A 22,988-nucleotide genomic window follows, 5' to 3' on the forward strand; every position below is an offset into this window, starting at 1 on the left:
ACCTACATTTTATTTGAAAAAATGTAGATTTTCATTTTCATGGCATAGTTCCAAAAATTTTTGCAAAAAAACTGGCCGGTCAAAATGCTTGCTACATCCCTAGATAAATTCCTCGAGGGGTATGGTTTCCAAAATGGGGTCACTTGTTGGGGGTTTCCACTGTTTTGTCCCCTAGGGGGCTTTGCAAATGCGACATGGCCTCCGCAAACCATTCCTGCTAAATTTGAGCTCCAAGAGCCAAATGGCGCTCTTTCCATTCTAAACCCTGCCGTGTGTCCAAATAACCGTTTATTACCACATGTGGGGTATTGTTTTACTCGGGAGAAATTGCTCTACAAATGTTGTGGTGCTTTTTCTACTTTAGTTCTTTTGGAAATGAAAAAAAAATTAGCTAAACCTACATTTTATTTGAAAAAATGTAGATTTTCATGGCCTAGTTCCAAAAATTTTTGCAAAAAAACTGGCCGGTCAAAATGCTTGCTACACCCCTAGATAAATTCCTCGAGGGGTGTAGTTTCCCAAATGGGGTCACTTTTGGGGGGTTTCCACTGTTTTAGTTCCACAAGACCTGTTCAAAGCTGACATGGTGCCTAAAATATATTCTAATAAAAAGGAGGCCCAAAATCCACCAGGTGCTCCTTTGCTTCTGAGGCCGGTGCTTCAGTCCAGTAGCACACTAGAGCCACATGTGGGATATTTCCTAAAACTGCAGAACCTGGGCAATAAATATTGAGTTGCATTTCTTGGGTAAAACATTCTGTGGTACAAAAAAAATGGATTCAAAATGAATTTCTGGAAAAAAATAATGAACTTTGTAAATTTCACCTCTACTTTGCCTTAATTCTTGCGCAATGTTTAAAGGGTTAAGAAACTTTCTAAATGCTGTTTTGAATACTTTGAGGGGTGCAGTTTTTAAAATGGGGTGACTTATTGGGGGTTTCTAATATCTAAGGACCTCAAAGCCACTTCACAACTGAACTGGCCCCTGTAAAAATAGCATTTTGAAATTTTCTTGAAAATGTGAGAAATTGCTGCTAATGTTCTAAGCCTTGTAACGTCCTAGAAAAATAAAATGATGTTCAAAAAACGATGCCAATCTAAAGTAGACATATGGGGGATGTTAGTTAGCAACATTTTTGTGTGGTATAACTGCCTGTCTTACAAGCAGATACATTTAAATTGAGAAAAATGCTAATTTTTGCAATTTTTCGCTAAATTTTGGTGTTTTTCACAATTAAATACTGAATATATCGGGCAAATTTTGCCAGTAACATAAAGTCCAATGTGTCACGAGAAAACAATCTCAGAATCACTTGGATAGGTAAAAGCATTCCGGAGTTATTACCACATAAAGTGAAACATGTCAGATTTGAAAAATGAGGCTCTGTCAGGAAGGTCAAAAGCGGCCAAAGAGGGAAGGGGTTAAATGTAAATTTTATTGAGACCTCAAAAAAAATGCAGGTACATATAATACACAATACAAATAGCAAGAACTAGGAGTGCTACAGAGGTACCTAAGTGCATAAGGTCAATTTAGTTAACAAAGTACAAGGATGTATAAAGAAGTACAAGGATATATAAAGTCATACAATGACATGGGAAGTACAATATACAAAATAAAACTTAAAATACAGCTTTTCAAGATCTAAAAGAAAATAAATATGATATTAGTAAAGTGCCAGTCAAAAAACCCAAAATAAATTCCCAGTAGAGGTATGAGAGGACCAGGAGAGACAACTGTAATCATTAGCAAGGCCAATGTGAAAACTACTAGAACTAATGACTAGTATGGGGGTTAGCTGTCCAAGGTTGCCAGATTTAGAGATATTTGTCCAGACAACCTCTTGCTTCGTAAGTAAGCTTAAAATAGTGGAGACTAGAACTGACTATTGTGATTTATGCTTGTAGCGTAGGGACTTTAGGATGATTCCAGTGCGTGATAATTATTTTTTGCGTAAAATAGGTATCGCATGAAAAGTGATCTGGTTGCTATTGGGTTTAAGAGTTCCTCTACTAGTAGAAGCAAGCAGACCTTGGGATCCATTACTCTTGGGAGACCCACTAGTTCAATATATTCCATTACCTCAGCCCAAAAACCAAGAATAATCGGACAGTTCCAAAACATAGGCAAAAGTTGGCCAGTCTTCCCATTCTAAACAATTTATCAGGGGTGTAGTAAATTTGATGAAAGAATTTAACCTGAATAAGCCTGTCCTTGGCCTATGTTAAGGTACCAGTTAAAGAATTCAGCATTTCCCCATGATCCTCTGCGGATACAGAAGGGAGAGTCTTGGATCACCGGTCTAATGCTGTAGCAAGTTTATTGTAAGACACCTAACAGTTTTTTGTAAAATAGTGACAGGAGCTTGAGCAGTAAGTCCTGCGTCACCCAATCCTCTAAAGGGGACGTACATAATCTTGCATTAAAAGCTGCAAATTGTGACCAAAGAGCATGTCTTAGTTGAAAGTATTGGACTCCCATATGAGGACGCGCATGATGTTAAGAACTAATCTGTGTGAAAGTGGCGACCTTTCAACTGGGCTTCTCTAGACGACCTTCTTGGTGCTTCAGACCTCCCAAAGGCCCTCACCCAAACTTATTCCCTATTGTTGTCCTCTGGGCAGAGACCTTTTGATAGGGCATTTGCGGGGTGGGAGAGGGATGTCCCCAATCTGATGGAGGAGGAGTGGAGGGAAGTAGAACTTTCATTCTTTGATTCTGTTAGAAGTGCAAGGGATTTCTTGATGCAAGTTTCTACAATACACCGGTCACACTCCAAAGTATTGGAGGCTCTTCTTCAGATAGGTGTTTCCGTTGTCAATCTGAAGTTGGCACATATCTTCTTTGTATATGGCTGAGTCCCAGGATTTTGCCCTTTTGGTCAGATGTACTTGAGTTCCTTCATATCGACTTTGGATTCCCTCAACTCCTTGCTCCCCAGGTACTCCTTTTGGGCATTATGAATGAGATAATACAGATGGCAAAATATTATTTTTGCTCTGTGCTAGAAAGGTTATGATTATGACTTGGAAAGCCACAACGTGTCCCGAGTTTAGTTCACTGGATGCAACTGGTAAACAAATATATACCAAAAATTGTATCTTAACAGGAATGTCCTGATAAATTTGGTAAGATATGGTCCAGGTGGTTGGAGACCTTAGAAACTGAGGTCTGACTTATACTTAAATTGCTAGCAGGGATGGGGACAGTTTGGGATAAATGGAGAACTTAGTTGAATGTAGTGTGAATGTAAGGATCTTTATTGTTGGGTAATTGTTACTGTTCGTCCTCCTGTTTTAATTAAGTCTTTCATATATCAATATGATGCTCTCTTCTTTACAATCTACTTACCAATAAATGTCACTATAATGGTATTAGTGCTGTTACTGGTATTGTCACTATAATGGTATTGGTGCCTTATTTGTTGCCATTAAGTTATGGAATGTAAATTTTGCTTGTTTTTGTACTACCAAAAAATGTGGCAACCTTATCCACAACTACAACTCCCAAAGTCTGAATACCCATACTTTCCCATTCACCAAGGTTAGGAAGTCCTTGTACATTTGGATGAAGTGGGTTATACCATAGCGGTCCAATGAGGTTGTGGATCCACTGGGCTACTCCGCCGCAATGGAGTAGCTGCTGGCTAGACAGGTGTAACACAGTCACAAGTAGATGGTACCTTCGTGGCCTTGGACAGTCAGATTGCGCATACAAACTGGTGCCGGATTACTGGAAGCAACAACAGGACACAGGATACTGATTGGTCACGGACACAGGATACAGGACTGGTCACGGACACAGTTTAGGATACGGAACCTTCGCAGGCTAATACTGTGTATCCTGGGATAGGCTGTGGACACTATAACTGGTGCGCGCGCTGACCCTTTAAGAGACTGCCAATTCATGGTTTCTACCGGACAGAGCTCAGAGCTTGCTGCCATCCCGGAGGAGGCGGGCGTCGGTGTGCACAGTCCAGCTGGCGACCCCCAGCGGGAGGGGAACCTCGGCGTTGACTAAGACACCTCATCAGTACTGAATAACAATACGGACCTCTGCCAGACCTTCAAGGTCGTTTTAATCAGGGCTGATGGGAAATTAGCAGACGGGGGAGCAAATCTATATAAAAAATTCACCAGGGCCTTATAAGAGCCCATGGGTAAGGCTTCGAGATCCGTACAGGGATTTGTATGCCTATGGGCAAACCACCACCAAACATGCCAACTCACTTGCTAAGAAGTAAAGGTACAAATTCGGGAGGGCCAAACGCCCTTTGTCAGCTGGTTATTGCAGAGTACTGCGCGCCTATTGCTAAAACCTGAGACTTGGACCAAGGGAGGCAAAGGAGTCAAATAGATTCAATACTGCCCGCGTGTCATCTGCATAAATAGACACGTTCTTCCAAGCCCTTTCACTCCTACTTGACATCTGCCATATATATATGGCGCAAGTTGGAGTATAGAGCGGGCTCACGGGCTGAACCCGCTCCATAGAACGAGCGTGTTGGTTGTATCTTACAGCCGACACTTCAGTGTAACGAGCAGGATCTCACTGAAGCGCCATACCGCTAGTTTAACCCGTTAAATGCCGCAGTCAATAGTGACCGCGGCATTGAAATGGTTACAAATGGGGACGGCCCTCTGTAATGTTGCAATGCCCCCCTGCGATGCGATTGCAAGGTGCGCGTTGGTTGGCATGGCAGCCTGGGGGCCTGATGAAGGCCCCTAGGTCTGCCATCCTTGTACTCCTATGAAGCCCTGTCTCTGTATCAGTATCACGATATTCTACAATACATTAGTATTGCAGTATATCATGCAAACGATCCAACTTGGATCGCTGGTTCAAGTCCCCGAGGGAGACCAGCAAAAAGCAGTAAAATAAAGGTTTGTTTTTTTGTTTTGTTTTTTATAAAAACGTAAAAGTAAAAAAAAATTGTTCCTTTTCCCATTTTCCTTCACGCACAATGTTAAAAAAATAAAATCTAAAATTAACATAATTGGTATTGACGCGTCCATAAAATTCGGAACTATTACACTATATAATTATTTCGTCCGCACGGTGAACGCCGTAAAAAAATTATTATTGTCATTTCATCTCCCACAATAAATGGAATACAAAGTGATCAAAGAGTCTCATGTACCCTAAAGTGGTACCAATAAAAACTACAGCTCGTCCTGCAAAAAATAAGCCCACATATCGCTCAATCGACAACTCAACTTTTATTCTTAACAATCAGTTTTTTCCTTGTAAAATTAATATAACATGAAAACACTATAAATTTGGTATCGCTGTAAGCGTATTAACCCGCAGAATAAAGTTAAGATTCCATTTTAACTGCACGGTGAACCCCGTAAAAACAAAAACCCCCAAAAGGTTGAGGAATCGCTGTTTTTTTTCCCTATACTACCCCACGAATATTTTTTTTTACAGTTTCCCACTACATTATATGGTACAACAAATGGTACCGTGAAAATCTACATCTCGTCCCGCAAAAAACACTTCCTCATACGGCAATATTGATGGAAAAATAAAATAGTTACGGCTTTTGAAAGTGGGGAGGAGTAAAACGAAAGTGAAAATCAGAAAAATGGATACGGCAGGAAAGGGTTAATATCTGGTGACTGACATATGGCAGCCGCTAGAGGTTCTATGGCTAATGCAAAAAGGGAAGGTGAGAGGGGACACTTAGATGTGAGCGGTATCAGCTCAAGCTCAACATGTCAGTGCCGCTGACCTGACTGGTTCAGGTCTCAGCACAAGATGCAGCTGCTCTGTTTACAGAATAAAAAGCAGCTGTATCTCATGAGAAGGTATTTGACCGAGAACCTGTTACAGTCAGCCTTCTAAAAATGAACAGAATCAGGTCTCCTGATGCCCTCTGGCAGACCAACAAAGCGGACATTGCATCTCTGCAGACGGTTCTCCATATCATCTAGTTTGGCACGCCATGCTGCCTTTTGGGACTCCAACTTGGAGACCTTCGAGCGTAGGGTGGCCACCACTTCCCCCAGGTCTGAGATGCGGCGCTCTGATTCGGTAGCTCTTTCACGGAGAGTATGGACATACGCCCTCAGAAGACCAAAGTCAGTTTGAAGAGCACCGTAGAGGGTTTGGTAATGGCTCTTAGAACATCCATCATGGATGGTTCCTCAGGTGAACCTGTGGAGGTAGAAGTACGAGTAGCGGAAGCTTCTGCAGGTCGTGTAGAACGAGGCCCAGTTGCACCCCTAGAGGTTTTCTATATCTTGTCCGTTATTTTGGATTGTTTAGAGGGGGCCATTTCACATTTACCCAAGACACAGATATAGAAGAAGAGGGGGATAGACACATGCTGATGCACACAAAAGTACTGTTAATGGATTATCAGTAGAGGGAACGGGAAAAAACCTCATGGTATCATGGCATACCAAGAGTCCTCTGGCGAATAAAAATTCAGGGCTGCTGACTTGCACGGTGGAAAAAGGTGGGTTGCTGAAGTAGAATGAATAGCCAGGAGAGAGCAGGGCCTTGGTAAACACTCACCACACCTCTCCAGGTTTCAGATGTCACCCAATGGGTGTGCGGCCTGGATTGCCCTAGTCGGGCATTGCAGAGCTCAGTCCACGTCAGTGTCCTTGCGGCTCTGACGTTAGGCAACGCCCCTACTGCTTCCTTGTTTGCCCCCGATTACTGAGCGCTATTGTAGCCACTCACATAACTTTATTAGGGGAACATGTTATACTAAATGTCAGTCTCTATAGAGACATTACCTTGGACCATGTACTGTTACTAATAATCGGGAATGTTTTATAGTTGGTTTGATATAACTTTTTTTTTTAGGCAGGGGGATGCTCAGTGCTGTTGGCCAAGGCGAAAGCTCTACCCCTCAACCTGGTCCATGTATCCGCCCAACCTTCAAATCTCCCGAACCTATGCATTTAGGTAGTGGTGATTCAGCTGTACCATTTGGAAGAGCTAGGTGAGTGAGGAAATGTCTGTTATTGAGCTAAAAACCCATTGTCCATATTCCAATAAGAGACACTTTTTACACCTTTTACTATGTATATTATTACAGTATATCTACTGACAGATGTGTTTAGTAATGCATACCACATCTAAATGTATAATGTTTTATGGCGTTCTGTATTGATGATCTGTAGCAGTGTGTTATTACCTCCTTTGTGTTGCGTTCTATGCAATTAATTATTCCATTTGTTTAACATCTTGTTTTTCAGTAAAATGGGTGAGAACAAACCTTTATGCATTGAATGATGTGCTCCTTTCTATACATAATTAGTTGTCCATTAGTTGCCGCTAACCTCACACCATTTATGTAAATGACTTCAACATGACTACTGTACATTCAACATAGCTAGATAAGTATTAATGCAGTATTATCTCTGTGCTTTCCAAGATTTCCAATGAGCCATGCGTCTGGAGAAGGGTCCTTTACTGGTAGGGGTCTAGGAAGGCAGCAGATGTCTACAATCCTGAGCACCACAATTCCTAAAGTAGGGGGCTTAGCTACTGAAACTACAGTAAAACCGGAGGAAAGGAGGTGAGAAATCAAGAGGACAATGATAACGTGGCTGTGCTATATCCAGGGCATATTGTACTATATTAAGTAGAAAATGGCATCAATATGTGATAGTAGAGACCCAACCTTATTACTTCAGAAAGAAAGGGTTGCGGCGCTCACTCTGCTTCATTGCAGTAACTGAAACAGCTCCGCTCTTGTCCATGGGGCTTTGTTTGGTACTGCTTCTGAGACACAACTGTAACCTGTTGAAAAGTGCAGTTACACACTAATCTATCTGATTTTTTATTTTTATTTTTGTTGTATATTAAAATTATGATGATCAACGTTGAGAACAAAATTTTCTATATTTAAACTCACTTGAAAGTTGATAACTCAAGTCTGTATTTGAAGTTTATAAATTTTTTCTTGTATGTTAGTACATTTATTTTCACTATATTTGACTCCTAATACAGGTCAGGTTAATAAAATATTTGTGTCCCTTCTTTCACAGGTCTCCAGTGAGCGCTCTTGCTGCAGGGCAGTCACTGCCAGGCCTTCTTGGTAGGGGTGTAGTAAGGAAAGAAATAGCTGAAGTCCCAAGTACCACACCACCTGGCAGAGGGAGCCCCCCTGCTGAAACTGCTGTCAAAGAGGAAAAGAGGTAAAAAAAAAAAGAACTTGGGATGAGGCATGTGTTTAATTGTTAAAAGCGATTCCAAAGCTTTAGCAAACGGTGCGGAATAAGTAGACAACTATAGTTACTTGGTCTATAAGACACAATGTCGGTGACAAAAGCCCTATTGAAATGGTTTAAACATGGCAGGTGATATTTCATCCATAAAATGCCTTTCTCGTAACCATTTATGTTAGAACTTAAAGGAATGTATGTACAGGGTGGGCCATTTATATGGATACACCTAAATAAAATGGGAATGGTTGGTGATATTAACTTCCTGTTTGTGGCATATTAGTATATGGGAGGGGGGAAACTTTTCAAGCTGGGTGTTGACCATGGCGGCCATTTTGAAGTCGGCCATTTTGTATCCAACTTTCGTTTTTTCAATGGGAAGAGGGTCATGTGACACATCAAACTTATCGAGAATTTCACAAGAAAAACAATGGTGTGCTTATAAAATGTGTTCAAAGTGCTGCCGATTGTGTTGGATTGTCAATGCAAACCTCTTCACACACTGATAGCAACACCGCAGAAGAAATGCTAGCACAGGCTTCCAGTATCCGTAGTTTCAGTTGCTGCACATCTCGTATCTTCACTGCATAGACAATTGCCTTCAGATGACCCCAAAGATAAAAGTCTAAGGGGGTCAGATCGGGAGACCTAGGGGGCCATTCAACTGGCCCACGACGACCAAGCCGCTTTCCAGGAAACTGTTCATCTAGGAATGCTCGGACCTGACACCCATAATGTCACCCATAACTTGTAAATAACTCATGAAAGAATAAAGTAACGTTAAAACCAAGCACACAATTTTTTTTCTTGTGAAATTCTCGATAAGTTTGATTTGTCACATGACCCTCTTCCCATTGAAAAAACGAAAGTTGGATACAAAATGGCCGACTTCAAAATGGCCGCCATGGTCAACACCCAGCTTGAAAAGTTTCCCCCCTCCCATATACTAATGTGCCACAAACAGGAAGTTAATATCCCCAACCATTCCCATTTTATTTAGGTGTATCCATATAAATGGCCCACCCTGTAGATCACATAAATAATAGTGATCGAATGCCTGCTGGCTATTATGTTACTATACACATTGACCTGCATACAGCATTTTTCATTGTCCCATGTGAGAGTTGGAGGCAACAGCTTGAATGCAGGAAGGAAGCCCACACAGCATTCACTTTTAGCGCTGTGTTTAGCATTTTTTTTTGCGACATGGAGCTAATCATTCTGTTCCCTGTTAGAGTAAGCTCATTCAGCGGTTTTTGTCAAGTGGGAAAAATATTTGCCTTCAAATTTCCTCCTGCATTTTGGAGGTAGATTGTGAAATACAAGTGGTTTTTTTGTCACTTGTTGTTTTTTTTTACCGCACAGCTTAGTATTGTAACACATGAATTTATTCCGTAGCAAGATGTGATGCGGCCAGCGTTGTACTAATGAGCGACGGAACCGGCCCTGAAGACAGAGAGCATGGGGGGTGCACTGCAACACACCCTCATGTTCTATCTTCAGTGCCTGCCGCTCCTTAATGCAGCGGCGGCCAAATTACATCATGCTGACTGCACGGGCACAACAACTGCGTGCGCGATCAGGAGCAGTGGCAATGGCTGTATTACACAGCCGCAGCTCCGCTCTAACAGCGGAGATCAGAGAAACTTCTGGTTACTGCCGCTATTCCCTTGAATGTCACGATCCTTGCTGATCAGTACACAGGCTAATGCATATAGAAATATGCCAGTGCATTAGAGTTTAAAAATAAAAAAGTAAAAAAAAGAATGTTAAATTTAAAAAAAAACAAAAAACAAAAAATACACGTTTGTTTTTACAATAAACTTTAACACCTTCCCGACCGCCCACTGTCATTTGACGTCAGGCGGTGTGGGTGCTTAATCTACAGAGACGTCTTTTGGCGTCGCTGCAGATTAGGCTGATGAGCGCTCGTGTGAGCACTCATCCTCTAAGCAGGAGCTGTTACTAACAGCTCCTGATCTTAGAGCAGCCTCCTGAACACAGCTGGGGTCGGCAAACATTCGGACCCCAGCTGTGTAACCCTTTGATTACCGCGGTCCGTGACCGCGGCATGATCAAAGGGAATTTCCCTCTTTGATCGCATCACCGGGATTCCAGTGATGCGATCAAACACCGGGGAATCCCTCTGCAGTCAGCCCTGGGGACCTACAAAGGACCCCAGGGCTGTCTGTTCCGTGTGCCTGCTGTTCGGGCACACCATGTGCTGCCCGATCAGCAGCCTGTGTCATAGTGACACAGTGTAATGTATTAGCGTACAGAAGTATGCTAATACATTACAAGTAAAAAATAAAGTTATCCCTTGATGAGATTAAAAAAAAAAAAGTAACAAAACAAATAAATAAAAAAAAGTGACAAAAAGAGTCTTTATTTTGCATTAAATACATTTTATTGCCCCTACACTAAATAAAAACAAAAAACCTACGCATATTAGGTATCTACACGACCGTAATAACCTGAAGAATTAATCTAATGGGTTATTTAGCGTGAAACGTGAACGGGATAAAAAAGAAACAAAAAAAACTATTCCGAGAATCGCTTTTTCCTATATTCACGGCGTAAAAAAATTTTTTTTTACCCCCAAACTGTGGGGAAAAAAAATTACTATTTCTCTCGCATAAAACAAGGCCTCATACAGCCACGTCAAAGAAAAAATAAAAAAGTTATGGCTGCTGAAACGCAGAGAGGCAAAAACTGAAAAATTTAGCTGGTCATTAAGGTCTTTTCAGGCCCGGTCATTAAGGGGTTAAAATGAAAGTCTCAAAACAAAAAATATACACACATTCTATATTGTCACGACCATAATAACCTGCACAACAAATTCATAGCGTCATTTATGATGTGTTCTCTTTAAAAAAAAAAAACGTCTTTCTTTCACTTACTAATATGAAGCACGAGGTATTATGAATTTTGAACCTCCATGTGCCTCACATTAATAGTAATTAACCCCATCATGTACCTCACACATTAACCCAATGTTGTCCAATGTGACTGAGAAACATTGTTGGGGTTAATTACTATTAATGTGAGGCACATGGAGGTTCAAAATTCATCACACCATGTGCCTCGCATCAGAGAATGGAAGGACATTTTTCATTGTTGGCAAATCGTTTTGGTATTGAGAATCGCAGTACTACACAAAGTATCGGTATCAAAGTCCAAATTCTGGTATCGTGACAACCCTATCTCACAGCATGAGCCACTATGATAAATTTGCCCTCCTCGTGTAATTTGAAGCTGTCTAAATTTAAGAACGTATTAATATATCTGTCCCACAGTGTCATCCCAATCTCTTTAACGGCAGAGGATCACGTAATTTTACGTTCTTGCTGCACGGGGCATTTACATGTTGTGGTCGTCGAGAAGTTAAGGTAGCACTGTTCACTAAAGCTTTCTTGAAACTGATCTTTAGTTTTTATGAAATGTTTTGACTTGCTTTATCCCAGTCCTTTTTAACAGGCTCTTACCGGTAAATAAAAAATTATTTCTTGTATGTATCAATTGGAGGACACAGAGTGTGGGTATATGGTCTTGCCACTAGAAGGCTTGACACTAAGAATTAAAAAAGGGCTAGCCCCTCCTACAGGATATGCCCAACATACAGACGCTTCGCTTATTAAGTCTTAGCTTAGTGTCTTTAGCAGGCAGACACACCTTCTGATTCAGCAGGTTGTCATTTTGTTTTTTTAGTGTTTATTCTTTTCCAGTTCCCACCGACAGTGGAAACAAAAGGGAAGCTGACCTCATGCTTTCCCCTTCTATGACGGATGCACAGTGTCCACTTTTCTGCGCTATTGTCCCCATGCCAAAGATTAGCTCAACCTCCTCTGTCGCCCATCAGCCTAAGGCGCACCTCTCTTCTACTGCTCCCTACCCAGAGTCTTCCCTCACATGAGAGCAGCTCACTGATGGGTGACCCTGCTGGTCTCCATATTACTGGTAGTAAAATGGGCATGGAGAGGAGAAGTGAAGGGAATTATACAGCCCTTGCCGACCCCATATGCTCCAGCTAATGACAACTATGACGTGCTTGCGGCCTACCATGACTGGCTGGGATAGCGCCAGGGGCATCCATCCGCAAGGTGATCCTTTCCCCTGGCTTGATCTACTTCACCCGCGAAGGTTGCCATTTTCTTTGCTGTGCCATCTTGGCCTTTGGGGCTAGTAGGTCTTTCTGATTCATGGATGGGGTCTTCGGTAGCGTGCAATTGCTCAGAAGCATGCAAATCCCCTTTTTATGCTCGGATGGGATTGCTCTTTCTGAGATGCATGACCGCCGTTGTCTTGCGGCGCATTGGTTTCATTTTCTTCTCCCAGTTTGTCTGTCTCTCTCAGTTGGGAAAATGAGCTGTGGGACACATGACCTCATACTGGGTTGCTACTGTTGGGCTAGAACAGCACCATACTCCCTGAAATCTAGTAGGATCAGCCCTTGGACACTTTTCTTTATTTCCTACAGCTCCCCTCTTTTACTTTCTGAGCCAGAATCCTCTTCAGTAGGTGTTATTAACTCAGCAGAACCTAGGTTGCTCTGACCAGCCATTAGCCCATACCTTATCAACCCACCCCCTGGATCGATCTACAGCTTCCTTCCCTCCTAAAAAGGCCTTCTTAGAAGGGTAGATATCCAATTTGCAATCGGAGCTGAATGAAAAATACTATTTTAGCATTCAAGAGGTTCACGGTCTACTTCCATCAACCTAAACGGTTACAAAAGGTTTTCCATCTCAGAGTTAAAAAAAAGTGGTCTCCTAGGAGTGGAAGCACCCCAACAAGAAATTTTCCCATACCTCCAGTGGATGTTATGTATATCTTTCCGGAAGAGGTCTCTTCCAAATAGTCTAAATTGCCCGCAACAATCATACCTATGGCAGATGCAGCGCCTTACGCCCAATTTTTCTTTAAGCTTGGGTCAGCAGATCTTCCACCGAATGGGCCTAACCACTCCATCACAGCATTGTTTTTGGGGCCCCTCAGGAGGAATTAGTGGATTTCTGTCACCAACTGTCTAGTGCAACAAAATTTCTGTGCGAAGCCGCTCTTGATTTTGGACGCCTGGTGGACCATTCTTCTGCTTCCATCATTACCATTCACATAATGGCTTGGCTCAAAAGATACTTAACTGCTTCTTCATTTGCAGGTTCCCGTCTCTTTGGGATCCTTCTTGACCAGATTATCACGGAAGCCACAGGTGGAAAGAGCTCTCCTCTACCCCAAAATTAGATCTTTTGTACCACTTCTGAGAAGTCGGACTATCTTTATTTTATTTTTTTTGTAGTGTCTGCACTTCTTCGAGCCAGGGGAGTTTGTCACCCCCTATCTGGATGACATTCTGATATAGTCTTTGTCCAGGGAGGACACTGATGTAGTTTTCGGATCAACCTGGATACCTTGATCTAATGCGGTTAGATCATCGGCTCCTCCAAGTCTTGCCTGGCCCCCTTCCAGACACTTACTTTTCTAGACATAACATTCAACTCTCAAGTGTCATTAAGTGTGCTTCTTCCTGAGAAGAGGTTGTCCGCTGTTTGGCTTTGGATCCGGAACTTACATAAGGGCTGCCCAACCTTTCTCCATCTCTGCATGAGCATTCTCGGCAGCATGGTGGCCTCCATCGGGTCTATCCCCTTTTCGCAGTTCCACACTTGTCACCTTCAAAGGGAAATCCTCTGCCGGTGAAACCGCTTTCCGGACTCCTTGGACCGTCCGATCCTTTTTCTCTGTCCATCAGACCGTTCACTGATGGCTATTCTCCCTGACAGTTCCCCACGTCCTTTCCTACTTTTTGCTAAAGATCCTCTGGTTCGTCTCCTGAGCATGGGATCCCGAGGCTGTTCTACATTCTTAACTCTTCATAATTGTCTTCACAACCTGGATGTTGTCCGCGCTTGCGAGTTTACACTTCCCTCGCAGTTCCGATTCAGGTGTGCATGGTGGCTATTTTGGTCTTTTTTGCACACTTTTGTGAAGTTCTACCAAATGCACATTTTTCTACTACGAATGCTCCACTTAGTCACAAAATCTTGCAGTCATCTGTGAACATGTCCTTTATTTTGTTCCCGCCCCTGCTTTAGGACTTCCCACAGCGTGTGTCGTTGCCCACCCCCCACCCCCAATAATAAACAAGAAAAGTTTCTTTAATGCTCACAGTAAAATTCTATTTCTCTTCCAGTTCATTGGGGGACACAGCTTTCACCCAATTGTTTTTTCATGGTTGTGCACTACTGCTCATTAATTTCAATACACCCCCAGATTCATCGATTTGTCTGTAAAGCATTAACGGGATATGTGTGTTTTGCACGGAAATGTGTTTATTTACTGTTTTAGGAAGGCGTTATTAATTGAAAAAGATCTGCGATAGTCGCTTTGAGAAATGCAGGACATAGTCTGTGGGAAATTGCTCGTCTGGAGAAGTTTTCTCTTGGTGGCGAGCAGTGTACCCTCAAAGAGATATGCCCCAAACATCTAGTGACCACAAAACAGGAGGACAAATTTATCAGCGTGAGTTTCAAAAGGACAAATTTAAAATGGCTCGTCAGATTCGTGCTTCTCTGAAGGAAACGAGTAAGAAAAGTGTCAATCGCGACTGTCAAACATCAGTTTCTAGCTAGTGGCTTGAAGAGATGTGTTGCAGCTTGAAAACCATTGCATAGGCCCATTAGTAAAAAGAAGCTGCTATTGTGGGCCAAAATAATAAAAGGAGCTGGACCAATAGTCAGTGGAAGAAGGTTCTTTTCACAAACGAATCGAATTTTAAGGTGTTTGGTTTCAAGAGGTGAAATTTTGCGACAGGTGAGCGCATGCTTCCTGCTTGCATTCAGCCCACAGTCAAGCATAGCGGAGGTTCGATTAGAGTTTGGGGATGATTAGTCAGCGTCATACACTTTTCTCTACAACGCCCACTTGGTGAAAAGTTAAAAAAACGCCCAGTTGAGCATTAAGACCAAATTTGCATAAATCCTAAAATGTTCATAACTTGGTCAAAAATAAAAGTTTTTTTTAAAAAACAAAACAGCAGTCATCTACATTAAAGCGCCTATTAGGTAGGAGATAGGGCAGTTATAAACGGGTGACCGAGCCTCTTTAAGGACTTAATAAAAATCGAAGAAATCATGGACAAGTGTTACCACAATATCCTGGTGCGCCATGCCACCCCTTCCAGTAACTGTCTTATGGTTTCGGTTTCACACTACAGCTAGATAACGACCTAAGGCCTACCGTCTTTCTGCAAAAAGTATGTTCATTCAAAAGAACAGCATCAGTTTCTGAATTACATGATTTGGCCACCCCAGAGTCCCATTTGCAAACCAACTCCTTCGGGATCATATGGACAGGTATGATTTAAAATGGGCAAGTTGCAAGCTAAAATCACCTTTGGAAGTAGCTACAAGAGAAGTGGGCTGCAATTGGATCTGAAACTTTAGCAGCGATCACAGCAGTTCAAACGTTCTGCAACCCAGAACCGCCCAGGGCAAAGCACCCACACAAGATATGGCCCCCCAGAATGGACAAGGTCCCTTTCCCAGGCTATACGGGACCTTTTCGGACTCTCCCAGACCATGGTTGAGTGCCTCGAATGCCTTCGATCCCAAATAGCACTTCAGATCAACACCTCCCTATAATCTTCCTATGGGGCATCACAGGTATTGATAATGTGCTGTCAGGCACACCTTACACATTAAAAATGGCTCCCCACTCCTTCTCAGGGAGAAGTTTCTTTCCGACATAACCGGTGCTAGCCTCTGACTTTTCCAAACCACAGCGAGTTTAAGGAACTGCTCTCTGAGGATCGTAAGCATCCTAACAGACGCCTGACCACCTCCTAGAGGACGGGCATGCTCTTCTCAGTTCAGGAGGATTTTGTCTCCAAATGGTGGATTTACCTTAGTTGCGATTGTCCAAGAGCAGCGTCCTACCACTGTCAGATTTTGGCAGCAGGGTCTACTCTTTACTTAGCATTGGCCTCCTCCTGGGTTAATAAATCCTGCTCATCTAGGCTAAACCGCTTCACCAGGGTATCTCAGAGAGAGCTTTTCAGGAAGACCTCACCGATTTGGGCTCTCCGCTTATATTTGCCTCCCAAGTTCTTTTCCGAGGCTTCCCTTGAGTCGGCACTTTCACTGCCAGAGCAATAGATAATTCGAAGGCCATCTGTCACAATGTTTGACCTAATTCTTGGGTTGCAGATTCCTCTTCAAAAAAGGCCCCCAATTCTCTTCATTTTGCTGGGGGTAGACTCTTTGGCAAGATGATTCCCCAATCAAGCCTTCTCTTTAATTGGAGAGATGACTTCTTTTCTATCAGGCGATATAGCTTTCTCACAATGACGAAGACTCCGTTTGAGTCGTGGTGTTGACAATGTACAAAATATAATTCCTGACCCATCGGTTTCTGTGAAACCCACCTCAGGCCCCAGATCGTGCTTCCAATTTTTTCGATTCTTTTCGCTTTTTTCTCTTATAGTAAATGATCATCCCCTTTCCACAGTCAGAACGGATTCTACTGAAATATTTTTGCAGTCCCCAAAAAGAATGGACCAGTCAGGCCCATCTTCGACTTGAAGAAGTTGAATTGCTTTGTACGCTCTTGAATGTTCCGGTTGGAGTCCCTGTGATCAGTGGTCACCTCGTTGGAACAGGGCGAGTATCTTTTCTCAATTGAGATCCGCGATATCTACCTTCCCTGACCTATTGCAAGGGCCCACTGCTCCAAGGGTCTTCATCAAGTTACAGGTGACTCTCATGGCGCTCCTCGGTGCCAAGACAGTCGCTGTTAGCTTTAAGCAGGATGACCTCTTTGTGAAGTCTCCCTCCAGGAAGACATATTTTTCAGTCTCCGGAGCACCCTGGACACATTGAAGAGATTCGGGTGGATCGTCAACATATAGAAGTCGTCTCTGGTACCGGTCTAGTGCATAAACTTCCCAGGCACTATATTTTCAAACCAGGACAGACAGGGTACTCTTCCCAGATGGACAATATCAGTCCCATTCAAGCTGGGGTGACTCTCCTTTGTCTAAATGCTCCCTCTTTTTCATCCGCTTCTGCATGTGGGGGCTGTGCAGGATGGTGTCAGCCTTTGAGGCCATTCCTTATGTCCAATTTTACACGAGGCCTCTTTAGAGGGCGATCCTCACATGCTGGAATCAATCTCAGGATTCCCTGGACAAGTCAATCCTTCTGCCTCCATGGGTTCGTCAGGAGCTACTATGGTGTGAAACCTCTCCAACCATCTCTCAGGGCCGGTCCTTCCTGCCGCTCCATCTGTTTCTTTTTTAATGCATCCTATTAATTAATTTGCCTTGGCAGCAGCGTGACATCGGTTGCTAAAATTAAGTTTTTTGTCTACCAATATCCCAGTCTTTTTCATTGGCAGTTTTACCCAGTGTTTTACTATTTAATGATAAATAACTTTCTCTATGTTGTAAGAGCAATACGCATCTACTTAGCTGATGAGATGTTCAGACTCTCTGACTCTTCTTTTTTGATTCTCAACGTGCTGTGCAAGGGTTTAGAATCTTTCAAGGCTACCATTGCTCGCTGGATTAAATCTGTGATTTTGGAAACCTATTGGACCAAGGGCAATGTTCCTCCCTTTCGGGTTACGGCCCATTTAACGAGGGCTGTTAGTGCATTCTGCGTCATACGGCAACAAGCTTTACTCTCAGGTTTGCAAGACTGCTACATGGGCTGCTGTGCATTCCGTCACAAAATTCTCCATATTCATATCCTGCTTCCTCAGATACTACCCTGGGTCCCAAGATACTCCTAAGGTGCTGTGTGTTAAGCAGGTCGCACAGTAGATTCCTTGTTTTGCACACACACACTGCTTCACGTAAATCCCTGGTGCTCTGTCCCTAATGTCATTCACAAGAAAATTGGATTTTGGTACTCACTGTGAAATCTCTTTTTCTTATTTTACGAATTGTGGAACACAGACTTTGTTTTCCTTGGCCCGGGACTTTGGATGTGTTGTTGTTTTCTTCTCCTACAACTTCGGTACAAACTCCTTAGTCTAGAGTCTGTGGGAAAGGTATGGCCTGCCTGGACGGAGCCAACAGTCTTCTTTCTAGTTTTAGCCTCCTAGTGGTAAGGGCTTATATCCATGGTGCTGTGTCTCCCAATAAATTCAACAAGAAAAGGATTTCTCGGTAAGTAGAAAAATCAATTATTTTGTTTGTTACACTATTTCCTCTCTGCTGTAACACATTCTCTAGCTCTGTATCACTTTGATCATCTAAGAGCAACCCCTCCTGCGCACTTATTTATCTCCACCTGCTTTTTATTTTCTTTCACAGAGAACCTCTGATTAAACAGGGCTCCAAGGGGACCCCTATTCCACTTGGCCTTAACCTAATTAAGATCCACTGCAAGAACGAAGCGGTGTATCAGTACCACGTCACATTTACGTAAGCATATAGTGTTTTCAAGTATTTTTATTCCACATACCTTATGTGAAAATATAACTCATAATCTCTGAATAGTGTATATAAATACAAAAACGTTTGCATAGATACACACATGATACATTTTTCTTTAAAAACACCTTCTTTCATTTTGACTTCTGAAGATATGATATTTCAGAAGTTGTGACTATTTGGTCTTTTACTGTGATATATGAGGCATTGCGATATGTGGGAGAACCTTTCACAAAGAGAACCTTTCACCTCCCCATACAGCTGAGTGCAGCATGTAATGGGAAGGGCTGAACAAACCCTGGGGCACTTTACGTTTTTTTTTACCGCCCTCCGTTATTTAGATATCGGTGCCGTTCTATTTGGCGCCCGATATTTAAATAACCCCCTGAACAGTCAACGGGGCGTGTACTGGCAAGGGGGCGTGTTACTATGGCTGTGACACTGTCCAATCACATACGGACAGTGTTACAGCAAGAGCGAGGAGAGAGTGTGTGCGCGCGCACACGCTCACACGCTCTCTCACTCTTCAGCTTTTAAGATTAGTCTTCTGCCGAACTGGCAAGGGGGCGTGTCACTGCTACGGGCAGTGTAAGAGCTGTGGAGAGGAGAGCACGCTCTCATCTCTTCAGCTCTTGCGAGAGATCAGTCTTCTATTGTCTGAAGACTGTACCTAAATGGAGAACACCAATAAAATCCCTAGAGTATTCATTGTAAATATACTTCCCTAATGATGTATGATGTCTAGAGGGATAAGGGCATCCAGGCCCATAGTAGACATGGTGGTAATGGTGAAAACATGCTGAACGAAACATATACCTAAAGATTGGAGTTTGACACACTGAAAATCAATTAAAAAGATATAAATTTATTTAATCGAATATAAAAACATAACAAACACATTAAAAACATAGGACTGTTGGTGCCTCCCTGGTAGTCAGACATCAAGCTTCAGTTGCTCAGGTATGCAAGGCTGCTAGCTAGGCTTCGGTCCACACCTTCACAACGTTTTACCAGATCCCGTCTTTGGCCTCCCTCGATGATATAAACGAGAAAATTAAATTTTTGTACTCTCTAAATTTATTTTTCTTGTAGTATTAATCGTGGGACACAAATTCCACCCTCTTTTTGTCTTTTGCCAGGCCCGGTACCTGTTCTGGTGTTTTTGTTTTTTTCTGGTTGTTTTTGTTTTTTTCTCTACTGCTTTTTGTACAAACGTATTTAGCCAGCGTCAGTGGGAGGGGTATGGCCTGCCTCGGTGGAGCTAACTGTTTTTACTATTTAGTGTCAGCCTTCTAGTGGCAAAGGCCTCTATCCATGGTGCCTTTTCCCTAATGAATACAACGAGAAAAAGTTTTTACAATGAGTACAAAAATCCAACTTTTGGTAAAACCAGTTCATGGAAATAGCAGGGTCTTAACCCCTTCCCAACATATGCCCTACGTGTACGTCATAGTCGGAAGGTGGAGTATGGGGCAGGCTCATGTATTACAGCTGATGCCTCGCTCCAAGGGCCGGGATCGGAGATAATGCCGATCACTGCCATTTAAACGTTTGGATGGCAGGTTCAGTAGCGACCGTGGCCTCTAGGCTGTAAGCCCCATCTGTCTTTATATATTTGGTATTGCCGTAATCCTATTAAGCTGTAAAATAAAGTTAATATGAAATCTCAAAGAACAATTGAGGAGTTGCTGTTTCTCGTTAATATCATTGGAAGACAAAGCACCATACGTATACGTCCTTGCCACTAGGAAGATCGCAATAGGTAAGAAAAAAAGTGTTGGCTCTGCTCAGGCTGTAAATAATCTTCTTACTGACACTGGGTTCAAAAGACTAGGGACTGTTAGGAGGCAGACACGACTTGAACGCTTTTTTTAAATTTTTTATTCTATGTTTATTTATTTATTTTTTCCTTCCAATAAAATAGTTTTTAAAAGTTTCCCTGTACATTAGAGACTGAGGAAGTGAGCAGGATGAACATCGAAACCAATAGACACCCTTAAACCTCTAAACTCTTAGCACTGGGAAGAAAAGCATTTGACGAAGATGATACACACAGTTCGACTAATTTGTTAAAATTTTATGTTTATCTCTCTCTTTCTACTTTTACCCTAGACCCAATGTGGAATGTCGTAGTATGCGCTTTGGCATGTTAAAAGACCATCGTTCTGTGACCGGGCAAGTTACAGCATTTGATGGTGCCATCCTCTACCTTCCTGCCAAGCTTGCACAGGTATTGCGGAGGAACACGTTTATTTCCACCTTGTCTGAGAATTGTTATACAGAACAAACTGAAGGGGTGGTCTGCTTTAAAAAATCCTTACTTGTTAGAAGGGTCCCTTGACAATAAGCTGATCACAAAGTGTCTGCCTGCACTACACGGTGCTCATTCAAATCAAAGGCTTGTCTGCAGTGCAGGACAGGACAGGTCCTCCAGAGCAAGAGACGCTCTTTGTAATCACGCTGCACTCAGGCCAAATGAGAATCCTGAAGGTGTCCCTTCCCCAATAACTTAGATTTCCATAATAGGGCATTTGAAACTGGGTTTTCTTAACTGGATTACCCTTTTAATGTTTGTAACTAGAACTTTTTGTACCATAATGGAATTTCAGTATAGTTTGTTTTGTGTTTTGCAGACAGTGGAACTAGAGAGTGAGCGCCGAACAGACGGACAAAAGATAAAAATCACTATACAAATGACCAAGATCCTGGAACCCAGTTCAGACCTTTGTATTCCATTCTATAATGTTGTGATCAGAAGGTAAAAAAGTTTTTTGTTTTTATCATTCTTTTTTTTTTTTATTGTTGCATCTTAGTACTCTGTCTTACTATCTTTTATGCCAGGTCTGAACAAATATCTGGGCAGCCTGTCTCTAGAATTTTTTTACTTTGATATTTTTTAACTGGAAAATATGTGTACATTCTATTTTAGAATAATGAAAATTTTGGATATGAAGCTAGTTGGCAGAAATTTTTATGATCCCACAAGTGCCACAGTGCTACAGCAGTACAGGTAAGCTATTGCTGGTTATATAACCCTGCATCATTAGCAACTTGCTTATAGACTTACAACCCATTAGTGTTGTCCACACTGTGTTTTCCCTGTACTTTTGATGTATGATGGCGCATTCATCAAACGTACCCATGGACTCCCATAATCCCTTTGGCCTCTGTAGAGCGGTATACTTTGGATATACTCTTTTTTTTTTTTTCTGGATAGAATAGTGTAATAGTCTATGTTATTATATCCAGAGGCATTCAGTAACAAAAGTATAAGTTTAACGTATGGCATTCATTACTGGCCTCCTCTAACCGTATGCGTCGAGAAGCTCCAATGACGTACCCCAGGGAACTCTAATGAAGTAAATTTCCCAGACTGGGATCCCGGCTGCTTTGAAGACCTTAAAGGGGTTGATGTAATCCCATCACTCTACCGCCCTCTGTCCTCTCCACTGTGATGCTTGTCATAGCGTAGCCATGTGCAAGCAGAAATGAGCCTGCTGTCGACCCGCACTATGGACCGACTCTCCCCCTACAGAATCTTCAAAGCAGGTAGTGTCCCTGGCTGCTTATCTCCACCCAGGTAGCTGCGCCACTGAGCTTTTCTAGGATAGAACTAGTTATGTAACTGTCCATATATGGACAGTTACTACACTGGGGATACCCCAGGGCAGTTCTAATGACGTTACCGTCTATACTGTATGTAGACAGTTGCATCACTGGGAGATAAGCAGCTGGCTCTTTGAAGTGCTTGGAGGGGAAAGCTGCGCCGACGTTGCAGAGGAGCTGCAGGCTTTGTTCTTACTTGAGCACGGCGTCGCTTTAATTGGCAGTACAGGGGACAGGAAATAGGGGGCTGGGATTCCTTCACCCCATTCATGATCTTCAGTTACATTACTGTGGCTTACCCCAGAGAAGCTCCTGTGACGTAGCTTCCCCAGGCTGGCATAAACAGCCAGGGACTCCAGCTGCATTGGTTGGGATTAGTCAGGTTGCCATGCGGGTGGGCGTGAGGAAACCTAGTGAAGTCGTGGTGACTGCTTCCCCGGACAGCGCAGAGCTGTATGTCACTGAAGCTTCCCGGCGTATCCGTTAAACTGAGACTGACTGATGCCTGAAGGGGAGTTCACACAGAGTTTTTTTACACGGAAAACGCACCAAAAACGGCCTAAAATGCCTCCCATTGATTTCAATGGGAGGCGGAGGTGTTTTTTTTCCCCCCCGCGAGCAGAAAAACCGTCTCGCGGGAAAAAGAAGGGACATGCCCTATCTTCAGCCGTTTACGCCTCTGACCTCCCATTGACATCAATGGGAGGCAGAGAAAGCGTATTTCGTTGTGTTTTTTGCCCGCGGCGCTCAATGGTCATGG

General features: G+C 42.8%; 1 protein-coding gene across 2 annotated transcripts in view; it reads left to right on the plus strand.

Annotated features, from left to right (window-relative positions):
- The window catches only part of PIWIL2 (piwi like RNA-mediated gene silencing 2), a 212,520-nt gene that overhangs the window by 41,627 nt on the left and 147,905 nt on the right, over positions 1-22,988 (plus strand). The window contains exons 4-10 of one of the 2 annotated variants that reach the window (XM_075858868.1): positions 6,821-6,959; positions 7,395-7,538; positions 8,011-8,160; positions 18,503-18,613; positions 20,735-20,852; positions 21,256-21,380; positions 21,552-21,632. In XM_075858868.1, the coding sequence (XP_075714983.1) occupies positions 6,821-6,959; positions 7,395-7,538; positions 8,011-8,160; positions 18,503-18,613; positions 20,735-20,852; positions 21,256-21,380; positions 21,552-21,632 (868 nt within the window). The remainder of the gene's footprint in view (positions 1-6,820; positions 6,960-7,394; positions 7,539-8,010; positions 8,161-18,502; positions 18,614-20,734; positions 20,853-21,255; positions 21,381-21,551; positions 21,633-22,988) is intronic. The other variant, XM_075858869.1, reaches the window with a different exon arrangement.

This window comes from Rhinoderma darwinii, chromosome 3, assembly GCF_050947455.1.
Source record: "Rhinoderma darwinii isolate aRhiDar2 chromosome 3, aRhiDar2.hap1, whole genome shotgun sequence".
NCBI lineage: Eukaryota > Metazoa > Chordata > Amphibia > Anura > Rhinodermatidae > Rhinoderma > Rhinoderma darwinii.